An 11,646-nucleotide genomic window follows, 5' to 3' on the forward strand; every position below is an offset into this window, starting at 1 on the left:
TCTTGACTATAAAGAGGCCGACAGAATTAATTTGTACTTTTTTTGGCCTCTGTTCTGTCTTTTTATTCGGGCATAGAAGCAAAGTCAACCACTCTATTGTGTATTGAGATCAACTGCAATTCCACAACCTACCTGAAGACTAGTGTGGTGCTGTTTACAAAGAAAGCAGCCATGTATTGCAGGGGAGTCGCCATGTTCCACCTAAAGCAGTAGGTTCAGCCACCTTTCATCCAGCGTATATGAGGTCCTTAACTTACCAATAATTTTCACGCCATTCATGATCAAGGTCAAAAGTGACCAGTGTTTGCACTTATGTTACTCCTGTTATTGCCCCGAGTAATCAGTTGGTTTTTTTTTTTTTTTTTTTTTTTTTTAAAGGTCATATGGTTCTAAAGATATGTTTGTTTATTTTTATTTAGAAGCTAATTTTTCCAAGCGGGCAGTGCTTGGGGATCCTCAGGGGCATGTCTTTAGGTGAGCCCTGCCCCCTTTTAAATTCCATACAAGTTAGCACTAAATAAAAAGGCCCATATCTCTGGAACCGTATGGCAGATTTAAAAAAAAAAAAAAAAAAAACAGTATGCTCAGGGGATCAGCCGGAATAAAATAATCAAAAGTTTAACATTTTTCACCTGGTGACAGGTCTTCTTTAAAATTTGGTTTTCCAGTTTAGAAAATAATTTTCAGTCACCCTGCTATATATGTATAACTGGTGGAGAAAGGTTGAACTTGACGGACCTGCTGTTATGTCTTTTTTTCTTTTGTTCCTGCTCCTCTCCGTTCCTGAGATATGACCCCCATCTTCCCTGTATGTAATTATAGTTGTTTTTTTTATCCAACTGGGTGTGATCCTCTTATGGACCACACCCACTTGTCTAAAAAGAATAGCTTTATATCCATAAAAGAAGAGGCCATATCTCAGGAACGGAGAGGAGCAGGAACAAAAGAAAAACATCTCCCAATTCAGCAGAACAGCGGCTTTTACACTGGGTAAGTTTATGGGAAGTGAAAGGTCTTCTTTAAGATCTTCTTACAAATTAGAACTGGTCAAGACCTGACAACACCTTTTTAAAAGTGATTTATATTGGTAAGTTGTGTTATACCTAGCTAACAAGTTTTAGATAACTGGGATTCGGGACTAGATTTAGATGATTACAATTTTAGTACGTTGTGTTCCTCACTATCCTGGTTCACCAAGTGGCATTCTCGTGGTCAGCAGCGCTTTCCTTCACATCTCCGATGTCCAAACAAGATAGGGATTGCAACATTTATGACGTCGCGTGCCAACACAAAGTATCGGTAGAGGGATCCGGCTTCCAAAAAACTTGCGGTGCAATTTATTTACATACAGAAAAAACATCGAAATGGCAAGATAATATCAGTCGTAGCTCAGAAGCGCGATCATGGTGCATCTCGCATTCAAAATACATAAATACGTCCCAATGTGCCTGGTCTGAATCTGGGCTCACACATGCATTTGCTTTCCTTCCATCCCACTGTTATATTGTTCTGTGTTGATCCCATGAAACTCTCAGCTGTCTGCCCATTGTCTTTAGTAATTCACTGTCTATATGTAAGAGTTTTCATTACATTCACGCCCAGTCATTACTCCAGCTCTTTGGGTAATGGTACCTGTAATAAACCAAATACAGTAATTAGTAATCAGCACTCATTTCAGTTTTAGGATTAGTATATAAATGGAGTCTAACTTCTTTTTCTTTCAAAAACAGCACCGCTCTTTTCTATTGGCTGTGTCTCGTATTGCAACTTTTTACTTAGATATTGCTATACCAGATTGGCAAAAGTATTCTTTTTTTTGTAAAGTTTTATAACCCCCTTTAGGACACATGTTGGGCAATAATATTTTTAGATGATGGTTATTATTAATACTGCAACTTTAACACTTTTTAAAAAAAAAAAATGTATCTGCTGCCAACATTTCGCCACCGGAATTTTCAGAGTTTTATGTTCCTACAGAGTTTTTTTTTTCAGTCATTTTAGAGCAGTAAAATCCCTTTCAAAAACTCTTGGGAAAACTTTTCCAATTCTATTCCAATTTCTATGGGAAATGCATTTTGAGAGATGGGCCCATAATGTCTTTTTTTTTTTTTCCCTAGGAGAAGCTGCTTCAGCAAAACGCCGGTGGTCTTCTTCCTGAAGTAGCTTTGCTGGTGGCATTACCTCGGGTTTTTTTTTCCCGGGGATCAACTACTATCAGGGTTGGACTGGCTCATCAGAGAACCGGTGGGCCCTGGCTTCTCCTTCAGGAGCGTTCATAGTGCAAACCTTGCAGCTGTTATGGGGCTCTTGAGTGGGGGAGAAAGGTGGGCCCTCAGAATCAAACCCTCTGCAGGGCCAATGTTCTTCAGTCTGACACTACTATAGTAACGCGCGTGTGTACATATCCTTACAAGCAGAGAACTGTGCTTATTACATGCCTGATACAGATTCACAGCAGGGGTTCCAGTGCTTGGGTCCCCATCAAAAATATTAATGACCTATCCTAAGGCTAGGCTATCAATGTTAAAAATGTAGCCCTTGGGGTGACTGGCTGATCTCCGAGAATCCCATTTCCCCTGCATCTGCCATCCATGTCATACAAGGATTACCTGAGCCTGGCAGCCAGGAACCAGTATCAGCCTGAAAGCAGTATCAGCATGGAACCAGTATCAGCCTGGAACCTGTATCAGCCTGGAACCTGTATCAGCCTGAAAGCAGTATCAGCATGGAACCTGTATCAGCCTGGAACCTGTATCAGCCTGGAACCGGTATCAGCATGGAACCAGTATCAGCATGGAACCAGTATCAGCCTGGAACCTGTATCAGCCTGGAACCAGTATCAGCCTGGAACCTGTATCAGACTGGAACCTGTATCAGCCTGGAACCAGTATCAGCCTGGAACCAGTATCAGCCTGGAACCTGTATCAGCCTGGAACCAGTATCAGCCTGGAACCTGTATCAGCCTGGAACCTGTATCAGCCTGGAACCAGTATCAGCCTGGAACCTGTATCAGCCTGGAACCAGTATCAGCCTGGAACCTGTATCAGCCTGGAACCTGTATCAGCCTGGAACCAGTATCAGCATGGAACCAGTATCAGCCTGGAACCTGTATCAGCCTGAAAGCAGTATCAGCATGGAACCTGTATCAGCCTGGAACCTGTATCAGCCTGGAACCGGTATCAGCCTGGAACCGGTATCAGCATGGAACCAGTATCAGCATGGAACCAGTATCAGCCTGGAACCTGTATCAGCCTGGAACCAGTATCAGCCTGGAACCTGTATCAGACTGGAACCTGTATCAGCCTGGAACCAGTATCAGCCTGGAACCAGTATCAGCCTGGAACCTGTATCAGCCTGGAACCTGTATCAGCCTGGAACCAGTATCAGCCTGGAACCAGTATCAGCTCACTATTGGACAACCCTCTATTAATTGGCCCAGGCAGGTGAAAAAATATTAAAAAAAAATTATACTCACCTTCTGAAATAGCGTCACTCCATTGTATTCTGCTCTGTGTCTCCTGCTGCTTCCCTGGCATCATCCTCAAGCTTGGGAGTCACATGAGCACTGCAGCTAATCCATGGCCACTGATCAACTGCAGCGTTCACATTTCATCTGAGAAACTACCGCAGCTGAATTGTGACCGTTGTAGCCCATGAGTAGCCATGATTGGCTGCAGCGTTCATATGAAGCACCTGACAAATGTTGCTCTCAGCCTCGCGAGGGAAACTTCAGCACCAGTCTGAAGGGTAGGTATCTTCTTTTTTTTTTTACCTCCCAGTCCTATTAATCAGGTGTTAACCAGTAATGGACAATCCCTTTAAGTTTCATCAAGGTGGTGTGTAAGCCTTGTTTAAAGACATAAAAATGTGAAAAATATGTGGGTTGATTTATCAAAAAGTGTGCAAATGCTCTGAGTTTTCCTTTGTACTGTTTTTGGTAAATCTCACCAACTATGGTAAAATCCTGCCAGGATCGGTTTGAAAAATTTCGATTTTTTTTCAACTAAAATATTTATCAAAAACATAAATCTGAAAATAACCTACATAGGTGTGAAAATATGCCGTACATCCACCCAAATATTCTCTTACCGCTTTCAGATAGGCCACATTACTCTGGCGAATATCTTGAAGAAGCTCATCTCTTGGCGTCAAGTTGACAAGAGGAGGTGGACGATTCCTTGGCACGGGCTTCAAGGTTTTTATTACATCTTTAAGATTGGTTTTCTCTGACAGCTCTGAATTTTGAGATGCACTTGACTGGGGTTTTGCCCTTTTGAGCTGTATCATGTCTCGCAAACTAGTCTTATCTACTTCTTCTCTTAACTTTTGGGCAACGGATTTTGATTGAAATTTTTTAAGCTTCACTTCTTGGAAAGGTGGAGGCTCGGAATTACACTTATTTTCCAAATTAAGCTCTACTTTGTTCTGTTTACTTTTTCTAAGGGGCGGCACTGGAATTTTTGGTTCCTCGGGAATCGGTGGCATTCTTGAGTTGGAAGCTGGGGGTGGCATTCTGGAAGCTGGAGTTTGTTGTGGTTGGTTCAACATCGCCCAAAGTTCTGGAGGAATTCCCATACCTAGACCATTTTCCAACAAATTAAAGATCTCTTCCTGTTCTTTAACTTGTTGCTGTTGTTGTTCCTCTTTTCTTTTTTGCCTTTGCTTGTCCAGATTTCTACTTAGCAGATTAGTGACCACCATTCTTGGACCTGGCAGTTCGAAATGATAACCCATTTTCAACAACGTGTTGTTGGCCTTCAGAAGTCTTGCAATTTCCATCTCAGAATGGTGACCCAACATATGTCTTTGATTGTGAAACCTCAGCTCGGTCAAGGATTCGTTGAACTGAAGACATCGCACAATGGCCACAATTCCTTTTCCGGTAATAAAATTGGATTCAATGTTTAAGGTGGTAATGCTTCTGTTTTCTCGTAACATATTGGCCAGGGTGAAGGCCGCATTCTCATCTGCTCCTACGTTTGTCATACTGAAAGTCTTTACGTGTTTGTTTTTCTTCAAAGCATTGATAAAGTCCAGTAGCATCTCCTTTGGAATATTCTCGATGTTGTTTAAGTTGACTTCTATCACATCTGGATTGCTCTCCCGGATGTTCTGCAATGTTCTATCCAAGTTGGTTTGATTTCCAGAAGGCCTCGCGCTCATCTTGATAAAACTGGAGTCCATTGCTAATTTCTTGGGTATATTTAATTTTGAGATCTTTCCCGGTGGTTTATTATCCTCAGCTTTTTCAGACGGGTCTTGAGCTTCGTTGGCGGTGGGACTTGTTTCATCACTCTTCTCTTCTTCTGGTTCCTTCTCTTCTTCTGGTTCCTTCTCCACAACTTCTTCATTCTGTGGGGATTCCAGACGACTTTCCTCAACTTCTTCAGTGTCTGTTTTGTCTTCTTTTTCTGATTCTATTTCTGCCTCACTGTTTTGATAGGTTTCTGTCTCTTCTTCTACCTCATCTGTCATCACATTTTCTATGTCACAAACGTCTTCCAATGTTTCATTATGACTTTCTTCTGGTTCTGGTGGTTCTACTACATTTTCTTGGTTATCTTGGTCATTGGTTGTCTCCTCTTCTCGTTGCGTCTCCTTCTCCTCTTCCACTCTGGAAATTATTCTCTAATATTAAAAACATAATAATATTTATGGTGAATTTTGAAGTGTCACAGATAAAAATAATATTGAAATTAATACAAAACTAAAGAAAGTCTATACTCTGCACTCTACAGACAAACTAGAGACCTCTGTCGATGGAGGGTGCACAGTTTGTAAAAGGTTGGCAGTCGTCCCATGCAAAGAAGGTCCACCAGATCTTCTGCACTACTCTTCGTTCAATGTAACAGAGAGGGGAAGGGGCAATCGGAGAACGCCCTGTATGAAAACCAGTAGGGTACATAGACAGAATTAACCAGCCGAAACAGCTAACTTAAGGGTCAATGTGCCAAATTTTAGCGTTTGGTAAAGGAAAAGGAGAATACCAATCTGGTGACAATCCACACTACAACAGCTGTTGCACCTGAAACCACGCCCGAAGTGATGGTCAAAGGAGGCATTAATGGAGGCTAATCGTGCAGCCATTGGCCAATACAGGTGAGAGTTGTCAATGTGTGTGAGTCACCTGATCGTATTAAAATACTTAAAGGGAATGTGTCACCATAAAATTACTGATTGTTTTAAATAGTTTTTTTTATGTTAAATGTATATATATTTGTATTTTTTTAAACATTTTTTCTATTTTATTTCTATTTTTCTTATCACTACACTAAAAAAAAAAAAAAAAAACTTGTAATTTTCATACTGACCACTAGGCCTAATATTAGACTCCTACTTCATGTTCTTCACATTTGCAGCAATTGACTGAACCAAACCCTATTTATTTGTATAGAAGAATTGTCTGCGGTAATCTGGTCATAATGAAGAGAGGAGGAGGAGGTGAGCTGTGCCATCACCTATTGTGAATGGTGGATCCAGTGTTATCTACGGTATATAGAGGTGTTATCAGTCATTATACAGGAGGGGGAGGAGGTGAGCTATGACATCACCTATTGTGAATGGTAGATCCTGTGTTATCTACTGTATATAGAGGTGTTATCAGTCATTGTACAGGAGGAGGAGGTGAGCTGTGACATCACCTATTGTGAATGGTGGATCCTGTGTTATCTACTGTATATAGAGGTGTTATCAGTCATTGTATAGGAGGAGGAAGAGGTGAGCTGTGACATCACCTATTGTGAATGGTGGATCCTGTGTTATCTACTGTATATAGAGGTGTTATCAGTCATTGTACAGGAGGAGGAGGTGAGCTGTGACATCACTTATTGTGAATGGTGGATCCTGTATTATCTACTGTATATAGAGGTGTTATCAGTCATTGTACAGGAGGGGGAGGAGGTGAGCTGTGACATCACCTATTGTGAATGGTGGATCCTGTGTTAAGTTCTGTATATAGAGGTGTTACCATGAGATAGAAATAAACTAAAAATAAGTAAAAATAATAAGAGATATTAGCGTCCTCATTTATTCTTCTGGGTGAATTGCGGTAATGTGAAAGCAGACAGCTGGACAGGTCACGTGAGCATCTGCTATTCTGATCGCTCTGACTATACTCTCTATACGTGCCATCTAACACGTCATGTATTCTTATAACAGAGACATCATGTGACACCGATGACTACAAGTCCCAGCATAAAACTTTCAGCAGTGAGTGCATTAAATAAAATATGCCATATCGGTTGCTGCACAGTAACTATATCCATAGTTTACCTATAAGGCTAAGTTCCCACAATGAGCTTTTCGTGAGTTTTTGATGTTTCAGATTTTTTTTGCACCATTTCTGCTCCCAATAAGTAAAATAGTTGACTTGTATTTTTTTTAAAAATACGCAGCATAAAAAAAACTCACCAAAAACTCATCGTGAGAACGTAGCCTACAGTTCTAGCAAAGTGGACAGGATTTAACGAAATCTCATGCCCACTGCGCTTCTTTTTAACGCTGCGTAAACTCAAATGCAGGGCGTTTTTCAAATCCGCAGCATGACAATTTCTCTTGCGGGTACTCTGACTTTTCTGTGCGGATTTCCCCCATAGCTAGCCTTACATTAGATGAGGAAAATCCGCAGGTAAAAACCTCACATGCTTTTTTAGTGCGTTTTCCGCAACAGAATCACATAATAAACGCATGTAATCTGCACCTAAGTATAGCAATAAAGATTTGTCAAAGCAAAAAAGATAAGAAGCATAAAAAACACAGCAGCTTTATTTTAAGCATAACACACCAAAAAGAGACAAAAATCGCAGCGTCAAAAACGCCATAAAAGCGCAATGAAAAAACGCGAGTAAACTGATCTAAATAAGAGGTGCAGAAATTCTGCAACATCAAGAACGCACCAAAACCTCATTGTGGGAACATAGCCTAAAGGAGAATTATCACTTCATCCCAGAGCAGATTGCTGCTGAATAGCGCCCCCTACTGAAATATAACTTTTTCTTTTACAAAAGTACAGTGTTTCTCTTAGGAAATTCAGATTCTGATCCTTAAATCCAATTACAGCGGAAAGGGGAAAAAAAAATATATATATATATATATTTTATATTTTTTATTTTATATAATATATTTTATATTTTTATATATATTTCTATATATATATATATATATATATATATATATATATATATATATACAGTCATATGAAAAAGTTTGGGCACCCCTATTAATCTTAAGCTTAATGTTTTATAAAAATTGGTGTTTTTGCAACAGCTATTTCAGTTTGATATACGTAATAACTGTTGGATACAGTAATGTTTCTGCCTTGAAATGAGGTTAATTGTACTAACAGAAAATGTGCAATCTGCATTCAAACAAAATTTGACAGGTGCATAAGTATGGGCACCTCACCAGAAAAGTGACATTAATATTTAGTAGATCCTCCTTTTGCAAAAATAACAGCCTCTAGTCGCTTCCTGTAGCTTTTAATGAGTTCCTGGATCCTGGATGAAGGTATTTTTGACCATTCCTCTTTACAAAACAATTCCAGTTCAGTTAAGTTTGATGGTTGCCGAGCATGGACAGCCCTCTTCAAATGATCCCACAGATGTTCAATGATATTCAGGTCTGGGGACTGGGATGGCCATTCCAGAACATTGTAATTGTTCCTCTGCATGAATGCCTGAGTAGATTTGGAGCGGTGTTTTGGATCATTGTCTTGCTGAAAGATCCATCCACTGCGTAACTTCAACTTTATCACTGATTCTTGAACACTATTGCCAAGAATCTGCTGATATTGAGTGGAATCCATGCGTCCCTCAACTTTAACAAGATTCCCAGTGCCGGCATTGGCCACACAGCCCCAAAGCATGATGGAACGTCCACCAAATTTTACTGTGGGTAGCAAGTGTTTTTCTTGGAATGCTGTGTTTTTTTGCCACCATGCATAACGCCTTTTTGTATGACCAAACAACTCAATCTTGGTTTCATCAGTCCACAGGACCTTCTTCCAAACAGAAATAGGCTTCTTCAAATGTGCTTTTGCATACCTCAGCCGACTCTGTTTGTGCGTACTTGCAGAAACGGCTTCTTTCTCATCACTCTCCCATACAGCTTCTCCTTGTGCAAAGTGTGTTGTATAGTTGACCGATGCACAGTGACACCATCTGCAGCAAGTTGATGCTGCAGCTCTCTGGAGGTGGTCTGAGGATTGTCCTTGACTGATCTCACCATTCTTCTTCTCTGCCTTTCTGATGTTTTTCTTGTCCTGACACTTCTGGCCTTAACAAGAACTGTCCCTATGTTCTTCCATTTCCTTACTATGTTCCTCACAGTGGAAACTGACAGGTTAAATCTCTGAGACAGCTTTTTGTATCCTTCCCCTGAACAACTATGTTGAATAATCTTTGTTTTCAGATCATTTGACAGTTGTTTTGAGGAGCCCATGATGCCACTCTTCAGAGGAGATTCAAACAGGAGAACAACTTGCAAGTGGCCACTTTAAGTAGCTTTTCTCATGATTGCATACACCTGGCTATAAAGTTCAAAGCTCAATGAGGTTACAAAACCAAAAAAGTGCTTTAGTAAGTCAGTAAAAAGTAGGCAGGAGTATTTAAAACAAGAAAATGATAAGGGTGCCCATACTTATGCACCGGTCAAATTTTGTTTGAATGCAGATTGCACATTTTCTGTTAGCACAATAAACCTCATTTCAAAGCAGAAACATTACTGTGTCCAACAGTTATTACATATATCAAACTGAAATAGCTGTTGCAAAAACACCAATTTTTATAAAACATTAAGCTTAAGATTAATAGGGGTGCCCAAACTTTTTCATATGACTGTATATGTATTTTTTTTTTTCACTTATTCTGTTTTTTTTTCTTTTTCTGTGCAAAATGTATTTTATCGATCATAGTAAAACTGGCTGATGATTAGAACTTATGTTCTCGGTGCCTAGAATACAAATAAATGTCCGTCCGACGCAATATACCATACCCAGTCATTGCTGCCACTGTCGTCATGTTTAACAACAAAGAGGAAAGAATTTAACATGGGGTCAGTGCAGTTGTATTGACTTTTGTGACAAGCTCTTATGGTGCCCAATAGCCAAAAATGCGCTCATTATTTTTCAAAATCCATGATTTTCTCTCACTTAATGCAACCTTAGGCAGCTGCCTACTCTGCCTACTCCTTTTCCCAGCCTGCTAGCAACAGAAACTCTGCCACTTTTATTAAAACTTTTAAAGGCTGCTGGCAATTGGGAAAAGAAATGAGGGGAAAAGACTCATGATGACCTTCTTCTGTCCAAAGGAAAATATTGAATTTAAACCCAATGAATTTCTCACCTTTACTATATGTGTATTGGAAAGTGACAGCCATCATGGCTCCTATAAATGCTACGACCCCGCTATCCCTGATTCCCAAACTCATATACATAGTGATTCTAGCAAAGGAAAGATGAACTTAGATCTGTGGTGATTTTACTTTTTTTATTTTTTGTCTTTGGTCTCTTTAGTTTTACTTGTTTCTTTAGCTCTATCTTGAATAGTTTTTTTTTAGCCCTTTGGTGATTTGTTTTTTATCTTTAGCCCCATTCTGATATTTTTTTCTCACCATATACTACTTTCTTTTTCTTTTACCCTATTTTTTTTTTTTTTACCCTATAGTGATTTTTTTTAAATCCTATCGTGACATTTTTTATTCCAGTCGGTGCCATCTTACCTCAGATGGCAGAAGCGTAACGGGAACTCTTTCCTCCTCCAGCATGCGTTTAGATTCCTTCTCCCAGTGCAAATAATCGATGAGTGATCTGTGGTCAAATTGCCCGGTCGGTGCTTTCTCGGTCTGGTCCCTTTGTATCATGCCCACTGGTACTTTCGGATCTGGTGCCAGTACCTCCATTTCGCTCTGGAGCTCCTTTAGTTCTTCTGGAGACAAATTGGCCAAAATCTCATCTTCATCAATATCTGCAAACAGTTCATCCAACTCGGAGTCTTGGCTGTGCTGAGACATGGCTAATTTTTACGGTCCACACGGAGAGAGATCCAGGTGGTTATGGTGCAGCGTGTTGTGTTCTCCGAGAGGACGCCACCATGAGTGACTGAAGCGACGGTCACTTCAGCTGAGGCCAGTGCTATATTAAGCCCTGGAAGACTTCCTAGAGAATTTATGTCCCTGCTGCCATGTTCTGTTTTCAGCAACTGGTGTCAGCTGTGCATACGCTTTGACATTTGAGTACAGCTGGTTCTCCCCCTCGTCATTGTGTAATGTGTAGTGGTCATTTTCGAGAGGGTTCCAGGGATAGACCGGTTCATGGAGCTTTCGGCACGGTCACTGGAGTGTCACTACAAGTGAAGGGGCTTATGCAGGAGACGTATTAATGCCATGGACATAGATACAAGCAAAAACACAAGGATGCACATTCGCACATGCCCTTACCATCGCCAATCATTGGTTTACAGGTCAAACTCGTCCAATGGGTCTGTGAAAATAGTGGAGAGCACTAGGTAGCACTACGTGCGTCTTCCGTGAACCGTTCAGTTTTTGCTGTTTAATGGATAGGAGAAGCTTGGACAAACACTTGGCCAAACTATGGAAAAAAATCTGATCCAGCACACTGATGAAAAAAACATTGGACGTCTGAATAAGGCC

General features: G+C 40.4%; 1 protein-coding gene across 1 annotated transcript; it reads right to left on the reverse strand.

The window, feature by feature from the left end:
• Positions 1 to 1,580: 1,580 nt before the first annotated feature.
• On the reverse strand, positions 1,581 to 11,221 carry LMOD3 (leiomodin 3). Its single transcript, XM_073644725.1, has 3 exons — positions 10,717 to 11,221; positions 4,090 to 5,628; positions 1,581 to 1,632 (listed from the first exon to the last, which is right to left on the reverse strand). Exons 1-3 carry the CDS (start codon positions 11,005 to 11,007, stop codon positions 1,606 to 1,608), a joined length of 1,857 nt encoding a protein of 618 aa, XP_073500826.1. The 5' UTR covers positions 11,008 to 11,221; the 3' UTR covers positions 1,581 to 1,605.
• Between the last annotated feature and the right edge of the window lie 425 nt (positions 11,222 to 11,646).

The sequence above is a fragment of the Phyllobates terribilis genome, unplaced genomic scaffold (assembly GCF_046119375.1).
Source record: "Phyllobates terribilis strain yellow unplaced genomic scaffold, ASM4611937v1 Scaffold_8__6_contigs__length_399053987, whole genome shotgun sequence".
Taxonomy (NCBI): Eukaryota; Metazoa; Chordata; class Amphibia; order Anura; family Dendrobatidae; genus Phyllobates; species Phyllobates terribilis.

Excerpts from the sequence above, each read along its gene's own strand:
- LMOD3 (XM_073644725.1), bottom strand. The coding sequence starts at position 11,007 with ATGTCTCAGCACAGCCAAGACTCCGAGTTGGATGAACTGTTTGCAGAT. Across the intron at positions 5,629-10,716 it reads TTACGCTTCTGCCATCTGAG|AGAATAATTTCCAGAGTGGA; the intron begins GTAAGATGGCAC and ends TTTTAATATTAG. Across the intron at positions 1,633-4,089 it reads ATGTGGCCTATCTGAAAGCG|GTACCATTACCCAAAGAGCT; the intron begins GTAAGAGAATAT and ends GGTTTATTACAG.